The sequence below is a fragment of the Mercenaria mercenaria genome, unplaced genomic scaffold (assembly GCF_021730395.1).
Source record: "Mercenaria mercenaria strain notata unplaced genomic scaffold, MADL_Memer_1 contig_1165, whole genome shotgun sequence".
NCBI lineage: Eukaryota > Metazoa > Mollusca > Bivalvia > Venerida > Veneridae > Mercenaria > Mercenaria mercenaria.
The window spans coordinates 3,456-31,030 of NW_026459145.1; the positions used below are offsets into that span (position 1 = coordinate 3,456).

At 35.3% G+C, this 27,575-nt stretch overlaps 1 protein-coding gene and 1 pseudogene across 1 annotated transcript; one reads left to right on the forward strand and one right to left on the reverse strand.

Annotated features, from left to right (window-relative positions):
- The first annotated feature begins 19,868 nt into the window (after nt 1-19,868).
- Nucleotides 19,869-23,438, forward strand: LOC128551493 (uncharacterized). Its single transcript, XM_053532367.1, has 4 exons — nt 19,869-20,138; nt 20,809-21,096; nt 21,530-21,742; nt 21,994-23,438. Exons 1-4 carry the CDS (start codon nt 20,040-20,042, stop codon nt 22,843-22,845), a joined length of 1,452 nt encoding a protein of 483 aa, XP_053388342.1. The 5' UTR covers nt 19,869-20,039; the 3' UTR covers nt 22,846-23,438.
- A 1,587-nt stretch (nt 23,439-25,025) lies between these two features.
- LOC123526789 (uncharacterized) lies at nt 25,026-27,080 on the reverse strand (annotated as a pseudogene).
- Nucleotides 27,081-27,575: the final 495 nt, after the last annotated feature.

Sequence of the window (27,575 nt, forward strand, 5' to 3'; positions counted from 1 at the left end):
TTTTGACCTTGTCTGCACAATAGCAGCTTCATTTATGAGTTTATTTTAACCAAACTTGCACACAACTTGTATCACCACAAGATATTGGTTCCTTTCTTGAACAGGCCAGATCCCATCATGTGTTCTGTAGTTATGGCCTCTGATAGGGGGGTGGGGCTTGATTTCCCTATATGGCTATATAGAAAACTTTGAAAATCTTCTTCACAAAAGCTACTGGTCCGTTTTCAAAATAATTTTACACAAATGTGCCTTTGATGACCTTCTACCAAATTCCTTGAGATAATTTTGATTCTTCAAAAAACATGGCGTCCCGCAGGAGACACTCATTATCCCTATATGGCCATATAGAAAACTTTAAATTAAATCTTTTTGTATGTAACTTCTGGCCTGATTTGAGAATAATTTTACAGTTACTTTAAGAAAATTTCAACTATATTTTCTCATAATTCTTTTGAATGATCTTTATTATGATCTTTTGACCTTGAACACTTGTCCTTAAGTGCAATGATAACAGGTGAGCGATATAGGGCCATCATGGCCCTCTTGTTACATGGCTGGGAACGAAAGGTTTTGGTAACGAAACAATTCGGCAATTTCTAGCGTCATTTTGTTGCACTCTCACTTATTTTGGAGAATTTTTATTCACTTTTTAGCTCACCTGTCACAAAATGACAAGGTGAGCTTTTGCGATCGCGTGGCATCCGTTGTCCGTGCGTCCGTCCGTAAACTTTTGCTTGTGACCACTCTAGAGGTCACATTTTTCATGGGATCTTTATGAAAGTTGGTCAGAATGTTCACCTTGATGATATCTAGGTCAAGTTAAAAACTGGGTCACGTGCGGTCCAAAACTAGGTCAGTAGGTCTAAAAATAGAAAAACCTTGTGACCTCTCTCAATGGATCTTCATGAAAATTGGTCAGAATGTTCATCTTGATGATAACTAGGTCAAATTTGAAACTGGGTCACGTGCCATCAAAAAGTAGGTCAAATAATTGAAAAACCTTGTGACCTCTATAGAGGCCATATTTTTCATGGGATCTGCATGAAAGTTGCTTTGAATGTTCATCTTAATGATATCTAAGTCAGGTTCGAAACTTGGTCAACTGCGGTCAAAAACTAGGTCAGTAGGTCTAAAAATAGAAAAACCTTTTGACCTCTCTAGAGGCCATACTTTTCAATGGATCTTCATGAAAATTAGTCAGAATGTTCATCTTGATGATATCTAAGTCATGTTCAAAACTGGGTCACATGCCATTAAAAACTAGGTCAGTAGGTCAAATGATAGAAAAACTTGTGACGTATCTAGAGGCCAAATTTTTCATGGGATATCTATGAAAATAGGTCTGAATGTTCATCTTGATGATATCAAAAACTAGGCCAGTAGGTCTAGAAATAGAAAAACCTTGTGACCTCTCTAGAGACCATACTTTTCAATGGATCTTCATGAAAATTGGTCAGAATGTTCACCTTGATGATATCTAGTTCAAATTTGAAACTGGGTCAAGTGCCTTAAAAAACTAGGTCAGTAGGTCAAATAATAAAAAAACCTTGTGACCTCTAGAGGCCATATTTATCATGGGATCTGTATGAAAGTTGGTCTAAATGTTCATCTTAATGATATCTAGGTCAAGTTCGAAACAGGGTCAACGGCGGTCAAGAACTAGGTCAGTAGGTCTAAAAATAGAAAAACCTTTTGACCACTCTAGAGGCCATATTTTTCAATGGATCTTCATGAAAATTGGTCTGAATGTTCACCTTGATGATATCTAGATAAGTTTGAAACTGGGTCATGTGTGGTCAAATACTAGGTTAGTAGGTATAAAAATAGAAAAACCTTGTGACCTCTCTAGAGGCCATACTCTTCATGAGATCTTCATGAAAATTGGTGAGAATGTTCACCTTGATGATATCTAGGTGAAGTTCAAAACTGGGTCATGTGCCTTCAAAAACTAGGTCATTAGGTCAAATAATAGAAAAACCTTGTGACCTCTATAGAAGCCATATTTTTCAATGGATCTTCATGAAAATTGGGTCATGTGGGGACAGGTGAGCGATTCAGGACCATCATTGTCCTCTTGTTGTAAATTATGAATGTGCAACTTTAATAACACACTAACAACTAATTCTGAATGATGGAAAATACCTCAGACTCGATTCAAGGTTTTTGCAATTATCGTACCCGGTACGGACAAGTGCGCATTTTACATTCGGAACATCAAGAGTTGCCGTTCGTGGCTTTCTGCACATGCTTCAAAAAATGACCAAATCGTAATAGTTTACGGTAGTTTCCATTGGATAATACAAATGTAGTGGTTTTTAAAGTGAAACATTGATCAAACTACCTTTCAAAGGCAGAACTTCTCACAAAAGGCACCATTTTTACAAATTCCTGACTTTATGGAAATTTCAATCAATGTTTTGTTTATGATTTTGCGCAATAATTTAATAAGGCGTACCATTTCCCATTGCGGACTTCTTTTTTCTCCATATATATGGCACAGTGGTTCCCAGCTTTTTGCCTGTTTTAATACCGAAATCGACCGTAAGAAATGATACCAAAAATGAGGTTAGCCAAAAATAGTACAGGAAAAACAGTATGCCAGCGCCACCTAGCGGAGGTTGCATTGCTACTGTCATTGCACATAACCCAGCATGTATTTAATATGTTATGTTTGTTCGCAGTAACCGGAGCACAAACACAGAGAAATGTGGTGTGTGTCATGTATTGTTCCAGAGCAGTAAGTGTTTAAATTGTCCATTGATGTGTATGTTTAAAATTGTATTGATCAGCTGTTTTATCTGCATGTATAATTTTAAGGTTTCAGACCACTATACTATAAATTTGATATGTTTTATGAAATATATGTAATACTTTAATGAATAGATTTTAATGTATATGACTAAGGACAGAATTATTGATAGGTTTGATGAACTACCGTATTTGTTCTTAATTAAATTAAGATATTTGGTAATTGTATTAGGATATGTTTGATATGTTTATTTTCAGACCTGAAAGGTTCTGGTATTTGTCCTTTAGAGAGAACTGTATTGGAAGATGATACTCATTACTGGTATTAACTGTTATCAACTGGTATTAATAAAAGTATGACAGATCGAACAAGTCTTCTTGGATGTGTTTGACCTATAGTATATAGCCACAGATCCCAAGATTACAAATGGAGCCCCCAGTGAGGAACCATTGATACACCAGTGAGGATACCAGTGATACACTATGGCCATGGCAGTGACACATCAGTAATACTTTGGGGATACTCTGTGAGTTAAAACATTATTGTCAGCAGTAAAAAAGACTTTTAATACTTTTAGTTTTAAAGAAAGTATTTACATACCACACAGTTCTTCAAGAAATCTATTGAACTCCAGTGAACTTCAACACTAGTGTTTTGAGGGTCTTCAGCTTCTAGATTGGTGCTATTTATAGAACAACAGTGACAGGGTGACAGTGATTTTACAAGTTCAGCTCTTGGTACATATACAATGGTTGCAGATCTTCAGTGGTTCCTAAAATGTTTTTACACTTAAATGTATGACTTGTGTACTTTATTTATTGAAACTTACCTTTAGAAGTCATCTACTGAGGACAGTATTTCTTTAGCAGGAGAAGACATTTAGTGTGTGTGTGTTTCAAGTAAAGACATTCAACAAGTGTTTGTGAATAGTATAGTGGTCACAGTTTACAGTATTAACAGGTTTGGTGAGTAATTTTGAATTGAACACTTTAGTCGTTTGAGCAGAATTGTCCGCAAAATTACAAGTTATCTTGGTTTTAGAAGTTATACGGTAAAGTTCTGCCAGAATGAATTCAGTGTCATAATAACCAGAATACTATTGTAAAAGTATGTGAGAAATTTCACTGCACAATTAATCTTTGGTGTAGGGATTTAATCAGTTGCATGATTCATTAATTCTTCTTTCTATTTCTTGAAAATCTCTGAATTTAACCTCGTAACTTATAAAGACCGTTATTTTTAAAGCAAACAAAAAATCTTAAGATAACATATTGACCAGTAACTAAATACATTTAAGTCTTCAAGTAAGGTAGACACATATTGTAGTAAATACGGTAGTGTAGAGTTCTGTGATTTTGACAGATTGAAGGTGTCGCTTGTTTCTAGAGTTTTGTTGATTGATTGGTTCTTTGTGGTTTAGTCCTTAGACATCCTTGGCCTATATAATATATATTCAGTAGTATATTTAAAGTACTTATTCTTTACTTTAGAAATAAGAAATATCATTTCAGCAATTATATTGATACTTTTGTATCGGTCAATATTATTATTATACCAGGATAGCTAACAAGATTTTTTACAGCAAAACAAGAATTGGACAGGTAGAAAAGTAACGACACAGAAAACACAGATTACAACATACAGATATTACAGTTTACAGATTACTGTCAAGTCACAGCTAACTATTACAGTCAAGTCACAGGTATTTTTCAGGTACACAACAGAAAATTGTATGACCAGCAGCTGTGCAGACATCATATAGAGAATTTCATCAGTGAAAATATTCATGAAGGTGATTGAAATCTCTATTTCATTCATCACTGTTAGAAAATATTGTGTTTTTTGTCCGTGATTGTGACCATGTTTTGTCCGTCAGGGTGTTTGAAATAAAATATTTCTTACATCATTACAATATAATTGTGATCTTTGTCCGTTATTGTGATCAAGCTTCGTTCGTACTTAAAAAAAAGCCTCAAGCTTCATAAAATGAAGTGCACAGAATTGAAATTGTGAAGAAGCCTTCAAGCTTCATAGATAGTATCAAGCTTCGTTCAATTATAATGTAAAGTGAAGTCTCAAACTTCACAGATAGAAAGCCTCAAGCTTTATACATATTAACGTAAAAAAGTCGAAGAAAAGCCTCAAGCTTGTTAACTTGTGAAAGTGAAAGTACTTTTATAGTGAAAGTTGAATTACAGCCGAGAAAAACAATTAAGGCTAACAGACACTTGAAACCAAACTGTGTGAAATATTTAATGTTTAGAGATACCTGAAATAACAACTGAAAGAAATAATTAAGGTACATGGACACCTGAAATATAAATTTGCACAGTTAAGGTATATAGACACCTTAAGAAAGAAGTGAAAGAATTATTAAGGTACACAGACACCTGAATGATAAATTTGAATATTTAAGGTATATGGACACCAATATAGATACTTGAAATAAATTAAGGTCTTTGTACACCAAACGACACTTAATAAAGCTTATGAAAGCGAAAATTCAGCAAATTGAAAAATAGTTGAATTGTGAATCGAAACATACAGAGTGAAATATAAGCAAACTGCTGAAAGTGAAAGAGAGAATTGTCAGCTTGAAATATTGTCAAGTAATTGAAAGTGAAAGTGAAATTTTGTCGAACAGTTGAATTTGAAAGTGAAATTTTGTAGAAAAGTTGAAAGTGAACATAGTTGAATACGGATTGAATTGAATTTGAAAGAAATACATAAAGAGATTGGAAGTAATTCGTGAATCCGAAAGAAAATTGTAGTCAGTGCTAAATAAAGAATAATTTTAGCACTGGGAACTGCTTACACAAATAAAAAGTTTTGCATAGCAATGCAATAATTATTGAAATTGTATTGAAAGAAACACATTGAAGATACATGCAGGAATTTGTGAATTTGAATGAAACTTGTGATTAGTGCTAATAAGAGAAATATTTAAGAAATAATATATCTCATTTAGTGATTTGTCGCTGAATAAATCATTGTTTGGAGTTCAGATGCGAAGGAATTATATCACGAGGGCGCAGCCCAAGTGATATAATAATACGCATCTGAACGACAAACAATTATTTTATTCAAGAGCAAATCACTAAATGAGATATATTATTTCGATTCTAACACGTTACCAAGGACTTTAAAGTACATCATTGACGGCATTCATTAAATATTTGCCCGTTTTTAGTCGGTTTCTTTTCCAGCGCGCCGCTATGCCGTTTGACGCTATGACGTAATAATTGTGACGTCAGAACAGTGAATTGTTGTATAATAATTCACCGATTTCAGCCTTCTATGTTTAATAGGAAAATGAATCGGATCGTGTTAGAATTAGCACTAAAGACTGCTTACACAAATTGAATCGACATGAAAAAGTGATTGAATTCATATTGAAATAAAAGTGAAGCAAATTTGAAATACATTTAATAAAACGTGATGTATTGAAATTCAGAACAAAACAGAACCGACAAGAATAATTTTGAAAAATTATTCAATTGAATTTAAACTTTCAGAAAAATTCAACTTCGAATTATATAGTCGGAAGAAGTCGAACGTTAGACAGAAAGGTGAATCGGAAACTTAACAGAATTTGAAAGAGAAGTTCAGATAAGAATAAGGGTGGACCCAAAACACTTGAATTAAACTGAAGTCGAGATAAAAGTATATCTATATCCTAAGTAGTGCGGAAGAAAATAAAGACACTTGTGAGTTAATCCGAGTTTAAACCAAGACAGGCTCAACATAGTAATACAGTACAACCTCTTCAGAGCGGCCCTCTCTTAAGCAAAAACCTCTCTATAACAGCGTCAGCAAAATTTCCCTAAGCTAAAATCTACTATCAAATTAACCTCCCTAGAGCAATAACCTCTACATAACGGTCAATATTTGTATCTCCCAAAGGGTGTTGCTCTACCGAGGTTACACTGTACAAACTTGTGATAACTATAGAAAGATAGGTGGACTTTGGAAATCCAAGAACACAGAAGTAGTGATTGAATTTACTGTGGGAACAATATAAGTGAATTAGTGAATTCATAAACAAGCGAAAGATGTTGGAGGTATCGGAACAAGATAAAAAGCTGCTTGCAGCCTTTAAAGCTCTACACAATCCTCCAGAAATAAATACACCAGATGATTTAGTGTCCTTCATGAAACATTTTCATGAAGAAAATACTGAAACTGGAACAGTCAAAGAGGAGAAGGAATCTACATCTACAGATGATAAAGGAGCAATTCCTAAATTCATCAACTTAAAGAATCAGTTCCCACGTATTTCATTGTTTTACGGAGAAAGTGGAAAAGGAGAAGTCACGTATCAGACATGGAAATATGAGGTTGAATGTTTAATCGAGGAGAAAAGCTACAATGAAGAACAAATATTGTTGAGTATACAACAGTCAGTGAAAGGAGAAGCGGCAAATAGGTTGGGACAGAATACTACTCTTCATGACATTCTATGCAAGTTTCACAGCACCTTTGGAGACATTGAAACGAAAGAAATTGTATGCATGTTCCCAAGAACAATCCGAGTCATTCTTTAGCTATTCATCCAGACTTGAAGAACTATTTACACAAGCATGTGAAATTGATGCTGTAACAGCAGGGCAAGAAAAATGTGCTCTATCAAGGACTTAAACAACCATTAAAACAGATGGCAAATTACAAGTTTGAAACTATTACAGCCTATGATAGATTTAAAATGGAAGTACACAAAATGGAGAGTGAATTAAAACCAACAGAGAAGAAAACTGAATGCCACTCTATGAATCAAAAACAAGAAACATCTGAATTGAGCAAGGTTAAAGAATTATTACTGAAAATGGACAAAAGAATTCGAAAGTTAGAATTAGAAAAAGAGCAATCTAAGAGCAATCCAGGCTATAACAACAGGGGCAGAGGTAACTACAGAGCAATAGTAGAAGAAATTACCAAAGAGGCTACAATAATTTTGGGAATAGAGGGCAGCATAGACCTTCAAGACCAACAGGCCCACAACAGTTTCAACCCTTAGACAATCATTGCCTAGATATCCGCCAGCAGCAATAAATAAGACATGCTCTCGCTGTAAAAAGGAAGGACATATTGCCAGATTTTGCACAGACAATTTAAACTCCCTAAATGCTTCTTTTACTGGACCAGACAGCAGCACTCTGAATGAACAAGGTCCTCAATTAGTTGGACAAGCAAATGAAGCCCATGTGACTATCAGTAACATTGAAACTACAGCATTGATACAAGAAGCTGCATAAGTACAATTAGTCACTCCTTCTATACTACAAATCTTCAAGAAGTTCCATTGAAACTGGTTAAGAACATTTTGAATATTGAATGTGCTGATGGAAAGATGTTACCATATCTAGGTTACATAGAAACCACTCTTTCAACTGCCGGAATTCCAGATTGTCTCGATCAACAATGTTTATTTCTTGTGGTTCCCGACACGACATATAATTATAAAGTACCTATGTTACTAGGAACAAATGTCCTAAACGAACTCTTAAACAAGTGCAAAGAGAACTTTGGAACACTTTTTCTTCAAAAAGCTAGTCTTCATACTCCATGGTACTTGGCATTCTGCTGCATATCAATACGAGAAAAAGAACTTAAAAGAAACAAGAATCGAATTGCGATAGCAAGAAGTGCTGAATCATCAAAAGTTGTAATTGGACCAAATCAGACAATCAACATTCAGGGCTACACAGACAAAGAACTTGATTTTAATCCTACTTGTGCTATTTTACAAGAAACAGAAGACTCATCTCTGCCAGAGTTCATAGATATTACACCAGCTGTTGTACATTTCAACTACAAGAAGAATGATTATATTTCTGTCAGTTTATCCAACCTCACTACCAACACCGTCACAATACCTCCCAAGTCAGTGATATGTGAATTACAACCAGGTACAGTAGATGAATCTATATTTGACAAAATTGAAGATGAAGACACTAAACGCATATTTGAAGAGATTCACATCAACTCGAATTGACTTCTGAACAGAATACCCGAATAACAACTGTGCTCACTAAGCACTTAGATATATTTTCAAAGAATAATTTAGACATTGGAAAGTGCGATAAAATAAAGCACAGGATAGACCTAATAGACGACATGCCATTCAAACAACGCCATCGCAGAATACCTCCAACAATGATAGATGAAGTTCGGAAACATCTTGAACAATTGTTAGCTTCTGGAGTTGTTCAAAAATCTAGATCACCCTGGGCGTCAAATGTGGTACTGGTTAGGAAAACAAATGGAAAACTTTGAATTTGTATTGATTACAGGTGCTTGAACAAGAAATCAGTTCGCGACTCGTACACTCTCCCTAGAATAGAAGAGGTTTTTGATATATTGCATGGAGCTACACTGTTTTCAACCATAGATATGAAAAGTGGCTATCACCAAGTTGAGATTGAAGAATCCCATAAGGAAAGAACAGCTTTCACGGTCAGTCCCTTGGGGTTTTTTTAATATGAAAAGATGCCTTTTGGTCTCAGCAGCTCCCCTGCTACATACCAACTTCTGATGGAAGAGAGTCTAGGAGATCTGAATATGAAAATCTGTATTATTTACTTGGACGATTTGATCATATATAGTAACAACTTCGAAGAACATCTAGAAAGATTAGACATGGTACTGACACGATTGAAAGAATGCAATTTGAAATTATCTGCAGACAAATGTTTCTTTATGGAAGAAAAAGTCAAATTTTTAGGACATGTAGTCAGCAAGAATGGTATCGAAACAGATCCAGACAAATTAGAGAAAGTGATAAACTGGCCAAGACCAACCAATGCAGATTCTTTACGTTTCTATCTGGCATTTTGTGGATATTACAGACGTTATATCAAAGATTTTTCAATGATAACAAAACCACTATCAGACCTACTACCACCAACAGCAAGTAAAAAGAGTAAAAGAAAACACCAGGTGAAGGAGTGGAAATGGGAAAATGAACAACAAACTGCATTTCAGAAACTGAAGTCATTACTTACATCACCACCTATTTTAGCATACCCAGACTTCCAGAAACCTTTTGAACTGCACACGGACGCCTCAACAGTTGGGTTAGGCGCTGTGCTCTACCAAACTCAGAACAACCAGAGAAAGGTCATTGCATATGCCAGTCGAAGCTTGTCGAGATCAGAGAAAAACGATTCAGCATTCAAGCTAGAATTCTTAGCATTAAAGTGGTCAATAACAGAGAAATTTTCTGACTATCTCACAAACAATCACTTCATAGTTTACACAGACAATAATCCTCTCACATACGTTTTAACTTCTGCAAAATTAGATGCTACAGGTCAACGTTGGGCATCAGCTTTAAGAGAATACAATTTTGATATTGTTTACAGATCTGGTTTGAAAAACATGGATGCAGACGTATGTCCTGCTATCCACAGGAGAAGTTGATAGATGAAACAGAGGAAGTGATAAAAATTGATTGTACTCAAGTACAGGCTTACATAGAAACCATACCAACAGTATCTATCAACATTGTTGAAATAACAGACTGTCCAGGACAACCATTTTCTCAGATAGAGTGTAGAGAAATTAGAAAATCACAAAGAGAAGATCCAGTAATAGGCAGATGGTATAGGTCAGTACTTGACAAGAAACTTCCAGACAAAACAAATAACTTCACAAAAGAAGACCACATCATGAGAAAGAATTTTCAAAATTTTACTATGATTAGAGGGATTATGTACAGAAAAGTTAAAACCGGAGAAGCAACTGTCAAACAACTAGTTCTTCCACATGTGTACAAGAAAACAGCATTACAGGGTTTACACATAGATGTAGGACACCCTGGCAAGGACAGAACTCTTTCATTAGTCAGAGAATGATTTTTTTGGCCAGGTATGTCCACAGATGTTGAAAAGTGGACTAGTGAATGTGATAGGTGTTTGAGAAGGAAAATAGTAGAGCACCACTTGTCAGTGTAATTACTACATACCCGCTTGAACTTATGTGTATGGACTTTTTAACTTTAGAGCCGTCAAAAGGAGGAATAGGAAACATTCTCGTAATTACAGATCACTTCACAAAATTTGCACTTGCAGTTCCTATGAAAAATCAAACAGCAAAAACTACAGCCGATGCATTATACGAACATTTTCTAGTACATTACAGTATTCCAACAAAGTTACATTCTGACCAAGGTGCAAATTTTGAATCGGATATCATCAAGAAACTGTGTAAACTAACTGGAATGCAAAAGTCGCGTACAACTCTGTACCATCCAATGGGTAATTCGATCCCAGGAAGATGTAATCGCACATTACAGAACATGTTAGGTACATCATAACCAGAACAGAAACCAGACTGGAAAACATATTTACCATCTTTAGTGTACGCCTATAACTGTACTTAGCATGAAACAACTAAAGTGTCGCCGTTTGAACTGATGTTCGGTAGACGTCCAAAATTACCTGTAGATTCATTGTTTGAAACGCCAGTTACACAGTCGACAAATCAAACAACACAATCTTACATAGAAGATCTGAAACAAAGAATGAAAACAACACAGGAGATTGTAAAGAAAGTGATAGAAAAGGCAAGATTGAAAATGAAAACAGGGTATGACAAAGAGGCAAAGGCTGTAAAAATAAACACTGGTGACAAAGTATTAGTGAAGATATTAGCCTACGATGGCAAACACAAAATTGCAGATAAATTTGATGAAATAAAGATTAGATGAAATATAAAGAATAAGACTAAAAGTTAGTTTTTAAAGTTTTAATATGTAAATATTACCTGAAAGAGAAGTCATTCATATACATGTACTTCAAGAAGGAAGTTAAGTGTAATACCAAGTGAAATTTGATATCAACAGCAGAAAAAAACTGTGTTTAACTTGAAATGGAACATGATAGTATATGTATGAAGCATGATTTATAGAATGAAACAAACATCATCTTTTGAATTAAGCGTGAAAGAAATATGAGGTATTTACTTCATATACAATAACTTGGTGAGCTTACAAGAAAGAAACAATTTAATGAAACTTGGGTGAGCTTCATTTACTACTTGATAGTTGAAACATCTGTGTTATTAACGTGTAATGTTTTTATCATATTTTCAGGTTACTATATGCTTGTTTTTCTTTAAAATTGCGGGGACGCAATTTTCAGAGAGGGTGACAGCGGTTATTTATTGAGTAATTTTTTTGTTGTATATAGAAATTAATTTCAGTTGCAGAAAATGGACCTGAAGTGGAAATACTTTTGTTTGTTTTGGTTTTTTGACATACAAACTAAGATATTGATAAGTTATACTTAGTATAATAATCTAGTTAGAATTAGATTATGAACTTTAGTTTTTTTAAGTATTAATACCTAAAGTTTTAATGATGATTTTTTTCAGATGTTAGATAAATGACGGGACGTCATTTTCCGGACCGGGGAAGTGTGTAACTGGGTTGAATTTATTACATTTATATTTATTAACTCTTGGTTAATAATTAATCATGTTCCTTTCCGATTAATCCCTGCTTGTCGTCTCTCTACTTTTACTTTTTTAACTCACCTGAGCACGAAGTGCTCAAAGGTGAGCTTTAGTGATCGCCCTGTGTCCGTCGTCGTCAGTCGTCCATCGTCAACAATTTGACTGTTAACACTCTAGAGGTAACAATTTTGGCCCAAACTTAATGAAAGTTAGTCAGAATGTTACCCTCAATAAAATCTTGGACGAGTTCGATATTGGGTCATCTGGGGTAAAAAACTAGGTCACCAGGTCAAATCAAAGGAAAAGCTTGTTAACACTCTAGAGGTCACAATTTTGGCCCTATCTTAATGAAACTTGATCAGAATGTTACCCTCAATAATATCTTGGACGAGTTCGATATTGGGTCATCTGGGGTCAAAAACTAGGTCACCAGGTCAAATCAAAGGAAAGCTTGTTAACACTCTAGAGGTCACGTTTTTGGCCCAATCTTAATGAAACTTGGTCAGAATGTTACCCTCAACAAAATCTTGGACGAGTTTGATATTTGGTAATCTGGGTTCAAAAACCAGGTCACCAGGTCAAGTCAAAGGAAAAGCTTGTTAACACTCTAGAGGTCACATTTTTGACCCAATCTTAAGGAAACTTGGTCAGAATGTTACCCTTAATAAAATCTTGGAAGAATTTGATATTGGGTCATCCAGGGTCAAAAACTAGGTCACCAGGTCAAATCAAAGGAAAAGCTTGTTAACACTGTAGAGGCCATATTTATGACTGTATCTTCATGAAACTTGGTCAGATTGTCAATCTTGATGATCTCAAGGTCCAGTTTGAATCTGGGTCATGTATAACCAAAACCTAGGTCACCAGGTAAAATCAAAGGAAAAGCTAGTTTACACTGTAGAGGCCACATTTGTGACCATATCTTAATGAAATTAGGCCAGAATGTTAATCTTGATGATCTTTAAGTCATATTCAAATCTGGGTCAGGCGGGATCAAAAACTAGGTCATTAGGTCAAATCAAAAGAAAAGCTTGTTAACACTCTAGAGGCCACATTTATGACTGTATCTTCACGAAACTTGGTCAGAATGTTAATCTTGGTGATCTTTAGGTCAAGTTCGAATCTGGGTCATGTCTGGTCAAAATCCAGGTCACTGGGTCATATCGAAGGAAAAGCTATTTAACACTTTAGAGGCCACATTTATGACCATATCTTATTGAAACTTGGTCAGAATGTTAATCTTGATGATCTTTAGGTCAATAGGTCAGGTGAGCGATACAGGGCCTTCATGGCCCTCTTGTTTAGTTTTGTAGTTATTTTTAGTTCCCGCTCTTTGGTCATGTGGTTAGTCATGTGGTAGTTTTATACCTGTTGTACGTCATTCTTTCGCTATAGCTGACAGAGGTCAGACATGTTTTATTTCGTGACTGGAAATGTTTGAGTCTCGAGTTTCTAAACTCAGCCGTGCACTGTGTGATGTAGACGTGGTACCTTTTTAGCTCACCTGTCACAAAGTGACAAGGTGAGCTTTTGTGATCGCGCGGTGTCCGTCGTCCGTCCGTGCGTCCGTAAACTTTTGCTTGTGACCAATCTAGAGGTCACATTTTTCATGGGATCTTTATGAAATTTGGTCAGAATGTTCACCTTGATGATATCTAGGTCAAGTTTGAAACTGGGTCACGTGCCATTAAAAAACTAGGTCAGTAGGTCTAAAAATAGAAAAACCTTGTGACCTCTCTAGAGGCCATAATTTTCAATGGATCTTCATGAAAATTGGTCAGAATGTTCAACTTGATGATATCTAGGTTAAGTTCGAAACTGGGTCACGTGCCTTCAAAAACTAGGTCAGTAGGTCTAAAAATAGAAAAACCTTGTGACCTCTCTAGGGGCCATATATTTCACAAGATCTTCATGAAAATTGGTCAGAACGTTCACTTTGATGATATCTAGGTCAAGTTCGAAACTGGGTCACATGCCTTCAAAAACTAGGTCAGTAGGTCAAATAATAGAAAAACCTTGTGACCTCTCTAAAGGCCAAATTTTTCATGGGATCTGTATGAAAGTTGGTCTGAATGTTCATCTTGATGATATCTAGGTCAAGTCGAAACTGGGTCACGTGTGGTCAAAAACTAGGTCAGTAGGTCTAAAAATAGAAAAACCTTGTGACCTTTCTAGAGGCCATATATTTCACAAGATCTTCATGAAAATTGGTCAGAACGTTCATCTTGATGATATCTAGGTCAAGTTTGAAACTGGGTCACGTGCCTTCAGAAACTAGGTCAGTAGGTCAAATAATAGAAAAACCTTGTGACCTCTCTAAAGGCCATATTTTTCATGGGATCTGTATGAAAGTTGGTCTGAATGTTCATCTTGATGATATCTAGGTCAAGTTCCAAACTGGGTCACGTGCTTTCAAAAACTAGGTCAGTAGATCTAACAATAGAAAAACATTGTGACCTCTCTATAGGCCATATATTTCATGAAATCTTCATGAAAATTGGTCAGAATGTTCACCTTGATGATATCTAAGTCAAGTTTAAAAATGGGTCACGTGCCTTCAAAAACTAGGTCAGTAGGTCAAATAATAGAAAAACCTTGTGACCTCTCTAGAGGCCATATTTTCAATGGGATCTGTATGAAAGTTGGTCTGAGTGTTCATCTTGATGATATCTAGGTCAAGTTCGAAAGTGGGACACATGCGGTCAAAAACTAGGTCAGTAGGTCAAATAATAGAAAAACCTTGTGACCTCTCTAAAGGCCATATTTTTCAATGGATCTTCATGAAAGTTGGTCTGAATGTTCATCTTGATGATATTTAGGTCAAGTTTGAAACAGGGTCATGTGCGGTCAAAAACTAGGTCAGTAGGTCTAAAAATAGATAAACCTTGTGACCTCTCTAGAGGCCATACTTGTGAATGGATCTCCATAAAAATTGGTCAGAATGTTCATCTTGATGATATCTAGGTCAAGTTCGAAAGTGGGTCACGTGCCTTCAAAAAATAGGTCAATAGGTCAAATAATGAAAAAACGTTGTGACCTCTCTAGAGGCTATATTTTTCATGGGATCTGTATGAAAGTTGGTCTGAATGTTTATTTTGATGATATCTAGGTCAAGTTTGAAACTGGGTCAACTGCGATCAAAAACTAGGTCAGTAGGTCTTGAAATAGAAAAACTTTGTGACCTCTCAGCCATACCCTTGAATGGATCTTCATGAAAATTGGTCAGAATGTTCACCTTGATGATATCTAGATCAGGTTTGAAACTGGGTCACGTGCCTTAAAAAACTAGGTCAATAGGTCAAATAATAGAAAAACCTTGTGACCTCTCTAGAGACCATATTTTTCAATGGATCTTCATGAAAATTGGTCAGAATATTTATCTTGATAATATCTAGGTCAAGTTCAAAACTGGGTCACATGAGCTCAAAAACTAGGTCACTATGTCAAATAATAGAAAAAACGACGTCATACTCAAAACTGGATCATGTGGGAAGAGGTGAGCGATTCAGGATCGTCATGGTCCTCTTGTTAGAGTAGATACAGGTAATTTGTAATGACTGGAATGATTTGTTTATGGTCTCATATTTATAATTTCGGCTTCGAAACATATTTCCATTGACATTGTTTTGAAAATGGCCGTCGATTATCTGTTCTTCCGTCATTGCACATAACCCAGCATGTATTTAATATGTTATGTTTGTTCGCAGTAACCAGAGCACAGAGAGAAACGTGGTGTGTGTCGTCGTGTATTGTTCCAGAATGGGTTTGATCCCATCAGATCAGTAAGTGTTTAAATTGTCCATTGATGTGTATGTTTAAAATTGTATTGATCAGCTGTTTTATCTATATGTATAATTTTAAGATTTCAGACCACTATACTATAAATTTGATATGTTTTATTGTTTTATGAAATATATGTAATACTTGAATGAATAGATTTTAATGTATATGACTAAGGACAGAATTATTGATAGGTTTGATGAATTACCATATTTGTTCTAATTAATTATCGTATTAGATAATGTCAAATGTAGCATTGCCTAGTGGACCTCTACAAAATTTGCTCAAATCTTGACCCCCACCCCCATGGTCAAATTAACCCAGGCCCAGGGGTTACTTGATTGTACATAGGGAAATCTTCATAAATTTGCTAAAAATGAACCAGAAGGCCTAGATCTTAGATATTTGATATGTAACAATTTGCCTAGTAGACTTCTACAAACTTTGCTCAAATTATGACCCTGGGGTAAAATTGGCCCCACCCCAGGGGGTATTTGATTGTACATCGGAAAATCTTCCAAACAATTTCTAAAAATCAACAGTTTGACATTTGAAATATGTAGCTCATATTACTCTGGTGAGCATTCCAGGGTCATCATGACCCTCTTGTTCCATATTTCCTTCGAAAAAGCTGACTGTTGGTGCACTTTTCTGGTAATGAAATATTGATGAAAGTCAATACAACATGACTTTTGATAATTACTAGTTTACAATGTGACCTGAAACAGGCCTTTTACTATGTTGTTTACAACATGATCTTGGTTTCAAGATTATATATAAGCTTATATTAAGGCCCTCCACTATTTCATATAGCCCGCCAGCTTAGTTCAGTAGGTAAGAGCGTTGGTCTACGGATCGCGGGGTCGCGAGTTCGATCCTCGGGCGGGGCATATGTTCTCCTTGACTATTTGATAAACGACATTGTGTCTGAAATCATTAGTCCTCCACCTCTGATTCATGTGGGGAAGTTGGCAGTTACTTGCGGAGAACAGGTTTGTACTGGTACAGAATCCAGGAACACTGGTTAGGTTAACTGCCCGCCGTTACATGACTGAAATACTGTTGAAAAATGGCGTTAAACCCAAAACAAACAAACAAACTATTTCATATGAATAAGTTGACGTTCTTGGTGACATTTTTTAAGAGAAAGGCTTGAATGGTTTAACATAAACTATAAAGTATGTAAAATGTCTTTGTAAACTATGTTACTGGTTTTGGGAAGATTTACCACTTTATTCTGTGATATTTCTCTTAAGTCTGCAATAAAGATGAATGGAATACATATTAACTATAGACACTAGAAATGCAACTACTGCTATGGTAACTTTCACGTCTAAAAGAGCACCCTGCCCCTTTCGGACAGCACCCTGCCCTTTTTGAACTCTAGAAATAACACTATTAAATTGTGTTTTTTACAATTGTTATTTATACAGTAATTGGATTGTGGTGATACAGTAGATGATTCAAAGGAGGTAAAATATACTATTTGATAAGAAAATTATTTTTGACATCTGGGCTTATATTCATTAAGCTCCTAAGGATATAGGAAAATCCTTACCGGTAACTTTCTAAAATTTCCTAAACAACATAGCACAAAAGAAATTTATAAGATTTATTGATAATCTTCATTACTAAGCCAGACTGTATGTGACAGTATTGTTAGACATTCCAACTATCTCCACGATTGTCTGCAAAATGCTATGGAACTTTTCCCTCGGTTAGTCCTTTAGGGAAAATTTTCCTTTTGGAGCTTTATGAATACCAGCCCTGGTCATTTGACCACCCATCACATGCTATAAACATAAACTTTTAAGTTAGTTAAAGACTGACCTTCTGATGAATGTATTTTTAAGGCTTGTGTATTAGAAAGAATGTTTTAACTGTACTGTGTGTGAGCCTTTTTAGCTCACCTGAGCACGAAGTGCGCCAAGGTGAGCTTTTGTGTTCGCCCTGTGTCCGTCGTCCGTCGTCGTCAGCGTCAACAATTTGACTGTTAACACTCTAGAGGTCACAAATTTGAGCCAATCTTAATGAAACTTGGTCAGAATGTTACCCTCAATTCAATCTTGGACGAGTTTGATATTGGGTCAAAAACTAGGTCACCAGATCAAATCAAAGGAAAAGTTTGTTAACACTCTAGATGTCACAGTTTTGGCCCAATCTTAATGAAACTTGGTCAGAATGTTACCCTCAATAAAATCTTGGATACATTCGATATTGGGTCATCTGGGGTCAAAAACTAGGTCACCAGGTTAAATAAAAGAAAAAAGCTTGTTAACACTCTAGAATTCACAATTTGGGCCCAATCTTAATGAAACTTGGTCAGAATGTTACCCTCAATAAAGTCTTGGACAAGTTCGATATATGGTCATCTGGGGTCAAAAACTAGGTCACCAGGTCAAGTCAAAGGAAAAGCTTGTTAACACTGTAGAGGCCACATTTATGACTGTATCTTCATGAAACTTGGTCAGAATGTTAATCTTGATGATCTCAAGGTTCAGTTTGAATCTGGGTCATGTTGGATTAAAAACTAGGTCACCAGGTCAGATCAAAAGAAAAGCTAGTTTACACTGTAGAGGCCACATTTATGACCATATCTTAATGATACTTGGTCAGAATGTTAGTCTTGAGGCTGTATAGGTCAAGTTTGAATCTGGGTCAGGTGGGGTCAAAAACTAGGTCACCAGGTCAAATCAAAGGAAAAGCTTGTTAACACTCTAGAGGCCACATTTATGACTGTATCTTCATGAAACTTTGTCAGAATGTTAATCTTGATAATCTTTAGGTCAAGTTCGAACTTGGTCCTGTCAAGTCAAAAACTAGGTCACCGAGTGAAATCAAAGGTAAAGCTTGTTAACACTATAGAGGCCACATTTATGACTGATCTTTATGAACCTTGGTCAAAATGATAATCTTGATATTCTCAAGGTCCATTTTGAATCTGGGTCATGTAGGATCAAAAACTAGGTCACCAGGTCAAATCAAAGGAAAAGCTAGTTTACACTGTAGAGGCCACATTTATCACCATATCTTAATGAAGCTAGGTCAGAATGTTAATTTTGATGATCTATAGGTCAAATTCAAATCTGGATCAGGTGGGGTCAAAAACTAGGTCACTAGGTCAAATAAAAGGAAAAGCTTGTTAACACTCTAGAGGCCACATTTATCACCATATCTTAATGAAGCTAGGTCAGAATGTTAATTTTGATGATCTATAGGTCAAATTCAAATCTGGATCAGGTGGGGTCAAAAACTAGGTCACTAGGTCAAATAAAAGGAAAAGCTTGTTAACACTCTTGAGGCCACATTTATGACTGTATCTTCATGAAACTTGGTCAGAATGGTAATATTAATGATTTCGAGGTCTACTTTGAATCTGGGTCATGTCGGGTCCAAAAATAGGTCACTAGGTCAAATTAGAAGAAAAGCTAGTTTACACTTTAGAGGCCACATTTATACCATATCTTAATGAAACTTTGTCAGAATGTTAATCTTGATAGTCTCTAGGCTAATAGGTCAGGTGAGCGATACAGGGCCTTCATGGCCCTCTTGTCATAGAATTTCTTTAGTATTCTGTATTTTTTGGTAGGCGCATATACTGTACTGAGACATTCAATAAGTCCAATGTAGTAAAATTTTGTTATGATACGCTTTTAATGTAATGAATATGTTTTATATCATAAAACAAATTTATATGAATTAACTTTACAGAGTTCCTCCATTAAATAAATCCAACTGTTTTAACATAATTCAGTAAATCTCTTCCTGCTACATGTCATTTCATTTGTATTTCCTATAAAGCAGTATCTGGGTGTAAAGATACCAAGGTTGTCAAGGACACAGGGACAAATGAAGAAGCAAAACAAAAGGTGGTGAATGAGATAGTGGCTGCATTCTCAGTTATGTCATCAAACCAGATGAGTATACTTGATCAGAAGTTCCCTGATACTCTTGCTGAGCATCTGCTTACAGTGAACTAGAACTCAACATCCCCTTCTTTTTAAGACTCTTGGAAGCTATCATAGGGAACTCTTGTAACAGGCGAGCCGCAATTGTAATGATTTATAGCATGATCTTAAACAGTTGCATCAACAAGGTGTCTGCAATACAAAGGATGATTACAACGCTGGCTGTCAGATGTCATGCTGACAATATGGTATGTTTAAAAAAATCTTTATAGTTTATTTGTAAAACTGTTTTTCGTGATTTTGTATTTTTAATATAGCTTAGAAATAAAAGAATAACTCGTGCTACTAGTATTGTAATGTTTATAATATGACCAAACCTCAAATTTTAAACATTTTCAGCTAAAAGAGAAATATTTTTTTTGAGCCAAAATCTTAAGGTTATTGCATTACAAGGATGTTATAAAGCGTACAAAATTGTGCATCAATCTTGTGTTTTGTTGGGATTGCACTAGCCTAGTGCCACTAGATCAGGCTATATGTTTACAGTCCTAACTTGGTAAAAAATACATACAAAGTGTTGGACAGTTTGCATATATACCATGAAGGGTGTATGCATTTCAGCAAGAGTTCCATGGACACATATTTAAGTTGAAATAAAATTTAGTTAGTTAAAGTTATCCAGATTAAGATACACTTGGTTATGTAATACTTCCATTTAATGTTATTTATTTTGTGATATCATATACGCATTTATGAAAATCATAAAATGATTTTTGGAGATATTATTTAATTGAATGAAGGATGATATGAAATAAGTACGACAGAAATATCAAATGAATAGATTATAAATAGATAAATCATCATCGAATACCTTGCAATTCATCACTCGAGTCAATTGTTTTAAATTTAATTTTTCAGCTTCTTAGTAGACTGAACAAGCTTCACATCACTATGTCAGCGGTCAGTAAAGGCAATATAATTACTGAGTGGGGAGATAATTATGACAATCGTTTAAAGAAATCGATAGCAGATGGAAATGATGGCAAGTTGAATGGGGACAATGTGGACATATTTGTGACAACAAATGACATTCGAATGAAGAAATTTTTCAAAAAATCTTCTGGTAGGGACGTTGGAACGTTGTATCATCTCAAAACAATAATTCAGAGAACAAGTGTCAACGGCAACGTGAAAAGTCGTTTTAAGGTAAGTAAGGTGGAACACTGTTGAATTTTTACACAGTAGTCAGACAAGGGGAATGACAATGTCACATTTGAAATATGATTGATAATGACTGGGTATTTAAGATAAGTGTGTGCATAATACAAATGACAAAAAGATTTAACTTCAGAGAAAATGCAAGGCTTTATTAATGGCACTTTTTTCAGTAACAGATATAGATATAATAGTTACTTCAAGTCAGAAATAGATTGCATTTATTGACTAACAATACCACACCTAATTGACCTAAACATCTGATAATTAACCTAAACATCTGATCATGAAAGTGTATCTTAAAAAAACAAAAACAATGGCAACAGATTTAGAAAGTACAAACATGGAAAAGACTACTGATTTTAGTCATCTAGTCAAAATTGTTTTGTTCTGCATATCCCATGAAAAATCTCATTCACTTCAGGCACACGAAGAGTTTGCCCTTCTTGTCGGGAAGGCATATGTGCTTGAGGCTGCTATGGAGCACTTTGGGATGGACAATATGGAAAGTATTCCTACTCTAAATGTACCGACGGAAGACATAAACAAAAGTCACCATTCAAGACGCCTCATGGAGTTCAACAAATCAATGGATGGGTTTATAACAATGGTGTGCAGTTCCCTTAGTTTTAATGAAGTAAGTAATGTTCAGTCATACATTAATGTTTTTATTGTTCAGAAGCACATGTAAGTTTATAATCATACATGAACCTGCTTACTTTGGCATTCATGAAATGTTTCTTGATGTCTTATATTCAAAATTAAAAAGCACAAGATTTGTTTTTACATGTAAAAAACCATTAGTACTGGCTTTAAACCACCCTGTGTTTTTATTTCTGTAAGTCATTGTTAATAATTCATATTAAATTATACACACTATTCCTTCAGGTACCTGACCAGAGCAGAGTTACTGTGACTATTGCTGGCCAAGATGTACAACTACCCGTAGAGAATGGAAATGTCCACATCAAATTTCAACATCTTGGACAGGCCATAACAGTGCTAATATCATTAAAAACTTTAAAACAGAACAGTGTAAGGGTGATGTTGGGAGGAACTGCTGTGACCATTATGATCAAACAGGGTGATGAACTGCAAAACTATATTTTAAATTACTTGCAGTACTACTTTGTTCTTTTAAACTTTAAAGACTCCATTCGTGAAGGTGATATTATCCGAACAAGCAACATCCTTAAGATAGCTATTCCATTTTTTTTCAATCATTCTCCTCTTTCAAAGTATATGGTAGAGTGCATTGATTTTATACTTAAGACAGAGGTATTACTACCAGCTAAACTTTCATTACAAGTAAGGGTTGCTTCTTTTGTGAATCCAAAAGGCAGACAGGGTAAAAACAAGGCTGCTGACCTTCAGAAAGAAAATCAGGTCAAAGAGGTAAAAACTCTTATTAGGGGCCTTGGTGCAAATAAAACAGAACAGTCTGTTATAAAGATATCAGCAGCCGCACCTGTTATAAAGGATATAGTACAGAATTTTGATAGCCAGATAGATTTTAAAGAGAAATCTACTTCGCACAAGAAAAGATCTGAGGAGGAAGATTTGCAGTGTATTATAAAAGTTCTCCGGGAGCTCCGGCCTTTTAGGACTGTACCTGGTAGAAAACTTGAAAGTTTTAATGACATGAAGGCTAGTGTTTTTCATGAACTGTATGACAAAAGAGGAGTTTTAAATGAGAAAATACAACAGCAGTTTTGCATGGGGCATGTTAGGTTCTTTTAGAAAAAAAATTTGCAGAGTTATGGGACTTTGTTTTTTTGTTACTATACTAATACATAGACACAATCTTGTGCGCACCATCTCTCCTCATCCCCTTGACACAATTTAATGAAACTTCTCACAAGTGATCAGTACCAACCCTAGTTGTGCATGGTGCATGTTACATTCTTTTAGAAGCCCGCCCGCTTAGCTCAGTAGGTAAGAGCGTTGGTCTACGGATCTCGGGGTCGTGAGTTCGATCCTCGGGCGGGGCGTATGTTCTCCGTGACTATTTGATAAACGACATTGTGTCTGACATCATTAGTCCTCCACCTCTGATTCATGTGGGGAAGTTGGCAGTTACTTGCGGAGAACAGGTTTGTACCGGTACAGAATCCAGGAAAACTGGTTAGGTTAACTGCCCGCCGTTACATAACTGAAATACTGTTGAAAAATGGCGTTAAACCCAAAACAAACAAACAAAGATAAATATTCTGCATAGTTATGGGACTTTGTTTTTTGTTACTATACTGTATACATACAGTCTATATACATATAGTCCATATAATTATGCAATCTTGTGTGCGTCAAATTGCAATGTACTGTGTCAGTGCATGCGGGGGGGGGGGGGGGGGTAAATTCATCACCTTTAGTGATAGCTCTAGTTCTACTCACCCTGACGTCGGCATTGGCGAGACACCATGGTTAAAGTTTTGCATGCAAGTACATATGGCTTTTATTTAAAGGCATATAGCTTTGAAACTTAAAAAAATCTTGTTAAAGTTTTGCTTGCAAGTTACTCAACAACTAATGCAGGTCTTGAATTGAAACTTCACATGACGTGTCTTCGGGGTTATAAAACTAGGTGATAGCATCAAGAGCCATGACTCTGACCTGCATTTTGGCCAAACTGGTTAAAGTTTTGCAGGCAAGTACATATAGCTATTACTTACAGGCATATACCTCTGTAACTTATTTCTACTTCTGTAGGTCCATTACTTAGCTCACTGGATCAAGTGCTATAACTCTGACATGCATTTTGGCCAAATTATGTCCCCTGTGAACTTGAAAAACTTCTGGTTAATGTTTTGCATGCAAGTAATTATCTCCATAACTAATGCAGATGCTTGATTGAAACTATATCGATATTCAAACATTAAGAGTAATATTCTTGCTTCTAGGGCAACAATGCAAATACTCAAGCATTTGCTGTCTTACTGACAGCTCTTCATTCATAGTGAAGTAAACATTTCTGGGTATCCCAGTTTTGAACTATGTACTTTATTACAGATGAACAAGAATGTCAAGATAAAAAGTCTGTAATGTCATGTCAGTGACAATTCATGTTTGTATAGCTTATATTCTAACATAGCTCAAATTGATTTCCAGTTAAACAAAACAAGCTCTGTGTATTCTGCGATAAAGAAGAGCACTTGTAAGGGAGCATTATGATGTCATATTGCCGCATGACGTCTGATACATTACTCCTCGTGTAAATGAAGTCCAACATAATATGTATTACAACATGTCAGTGAGCATGTCAGAATGAAAACAGTTAAGGCATTAAGTGTTTTATTGTCTAATTCACCATTGTTCATCGTTTAGATGGTTCAGTACTTAACGTCTAGGGCTAATGCCCTCCTGGTTTAATTCCAACGCATTTGAACTCAGAACCATGGTTAATTAGACGATAAACCACTTGAAGGCCTTGATTTTATGTTAATTGTACATACCAGTATATGAAATAATACAATGAATATTTACATTCATCATACTTGTGTATTGTGTATTAATATACAGTTTGAAAATAGCTAATGCAGATGTTTTTGTTTTTTTTTAAAAACTGTATCAAACAGAAAAATAAATGTACTTGATAACCTTTATAAAGAGTACTGAAAATGTTTAAAGCAATAAAAACATCTTATCAGCGAAGTTAGATATTGATGGTCAAATAATACTTCTGTAGAATTTAATTAAACGGAAATTTTTCAAAATGTCAGAGAAATTTCTGAAATGTAGATGTTGCCTGATGTATCAATTAATGTTACGGGTTTGATTTATGTTTCTGTAATTAGATCAGTCTGTTGTCTATGTTTTACAAATGTTATGCCATCACTTCAGAACTGTATTTAGTCCATTATTTATTTAACAGTCACTAATGTTAAAGGGGCATGCTGCCAGATGAACATCAGAATTTCAAATATTCTTAAGTACATAGCATTTGATTGTTCAAAATTAAAATGGAATAACCTGTATTATGTTAAAGGGCGATTCTTAGATTTTTTTTATCTTAGATATGGTATAAAGTACAGCTAAATTCATTGTAGTTTTTACCTAATTTACTTTTTGTGACTAACTTGTTTTAGAGCTTTGTATATATTTTTACTACTAAACTTTTGTTTTATTGATAAACTGGATCTAAAAGGGTTTGATTTACTTCATTTCTTCTTTTTATGGCGATCATCAATTAATGATATTATCTATCAGCCTGTCACTTAAAACATTTTCATGCTGAGGTTTTTTCAAACCTTCTGTTCTGCTGCAGATCTACAATTACTACAGCAATTTGTGGGGTCTTCTTTGAATAAGGTATTGTGATAACCAAAGTGCTGTACTAATTGTAGGCGCAGACAAGTTTCATTATTCTTAATGTAAAGAACCATGGCATTATGGAGCCCTTTTCTGTTTTTTGCTATGTCACTGTTATTGAAGTAACATTTGGCAACAGCCTTTTGTCCATTCCTTCCAGCTCTGCCAATTTCTTGTAAATACTTTTCCAAAGTTGTTGGTGGTCGCATATGCACAATTCTGGAAATGGATGGTGCGTTTAAACCCATACCTAGTGCTACAGTTGCCAGTACCAATCGCAGTTTTGGAGTTTCTTTACGTAACTCGTTTATTATGTGCAATTTCATATTTTCGGTATAATCTTTATGGTATTGAGCAACAATTCTGTTCTCTGGATCGGAACTGCCGACAGGAATGTATGCATCTTTACCTAGTTCATAGGTCAGATATTGAAAACAATATCCCAATGATTCTAAGTTATCACAGTACATTATTGTAACGGGGAAATCACTCTTTTTCTCTTTTATTTCCTGGGTAATGTCACACATAATGGCATCATATTTTTCGTATTTGTGAATGTTGGACAATCTTTCCTTTTTCTCGATATATATATTCGGCCTGTCTGGATTAGCCAGAACCCTGGTGGTATTTCTCATTTGTAGAGTTTCTTTAAGGGAGCTTATTGCGTTTGGACATGCTGTTGCTGTAAGTGCAAGGGTGGAATATTAGGGAATAGGACATGTCAGCTCGCCAAGACGCTCAAAGCATTTCCTGAACTCGGTTCCCTGTGATGAACAATATAATTCTGTAACTCATTGCAATAAAAAATAAGATTGTTAATGTGAGCATTATTGTCAGGTCAGGAATCGAACCCGAGACCTCCCCATAACATTGTCAACATGTCTGGGGTGCTCTTACCATCTGAGCTACCAGACATGTACTGTTCACACTCGGGTTATAAATATTGAGAAACAAATTTGAAACAAGTTACTAATGCAATGTGGTATATACGTGTTCTATTGAATAACTTTGATAAGTAAAAAATGGTCACTAAACAAGTTTTAGAAAGAGCTGTCCGAGAACAGTCATTCTCAACTATTCAACACCGTAGTCTCTGAATAAATACAGAAGTGGAAAATGAGGCATAATTTTGTAATGATAAACTACTCTTATAATACCTATGTGTGTATGTCAGATCATCACAGTGGATAAGTATGTAAAGTTCCATTGATCCCATTATTGTTTGAAATACCTGCTTATATACCAAAAATTACGAGGATATGAAGATTCAATCAAAGTGGTTAATGACACATAAAATTAACCAAGTTGAGATGATGAATTGTTACAGTGGAATGACTTTACATATTTTTCAGTTGGTCAAGCTAAAAACTGTAATATCAATTTACCATTCTGAAATCATATGTACTTCATCTACCACAGTGCAGCAAACAAGATCTCTAAATCTGGAGTTCCTCATCATTCTTCCCACTTCCTTGTTAAAAACAGTTTCAGGGTGCATGTAAATAATTTTAAATTTTCCCTGTCTGACATCTTGAAGACTTGCATTGGAAATAAAAGGTACAGTTTCATCTTCTGAACCAGACTCTGAGTCGGACCTGAAATATGTAAGAACATTTTCTATATGAAACCAGTGTAGGTGTTATTAGTGTTTCTATTTCCACAGCATAATGGACCATAGTTTTGTTTTAAGCTCTCTGCTGTTACCTTGAACTATATCATTGATCTTGATAGTTCTGATCAAAAGTAAAAAATTGGTTTTTGCTGCTAACTTTTCATGTAATGTTGACACTGTGATATGTAACTTCATATATTAACCCTTACCTTGCTAAAATTCTATAATGAACTTGTCCATCTTTCACTTTACAGAGTACCATTCACTGTTAAAAGGGTTTTTTACCAAAAAAAATACTGACATAATGGCAAACAGTGCAGATCATGATCAGACTGCACGGATGTGCAGGCTGATCATAATCTACACTGGCCGCAAAGGCAGAATCAGTCGTGTCCAGCATGATAAGGGTTAATAATTTCAGCTGCTAAAATGTTTCATATAATGTTGCTGACATTGTATTATGTAACTTCATATATTAACTGTAATATGTAACTTTAACTGTAATATGTAACTTCATATATAATCTGTAATATGTAACTTCATATATTAACCC

Excerpts from the sequence above, each read along its gene's own strand:
- LOC128551493 (XM_053532367.1), top strand. The coding sequence starts at position 20,040 with ATGATTTATAGCATGATCTTAAACAGTTGCATCAACAAGGTGTCTGCA. Across the intron at positions 20,139-20,808 it reads GATGTCATGCTGACAATATG|CTTCTTAGTAGACTGAACAA; the intron begins GTATGTTTAAAA and ends TTAATTTTTCAG. Across the intron at positions 21,097-21,529 it reads ACGTGAAAAGTCGTTTTAAG|GCACACGAAGAGTTTGCCCT; the intron begins GTAAGTAAGGTG and ends CATTCACTTCAG.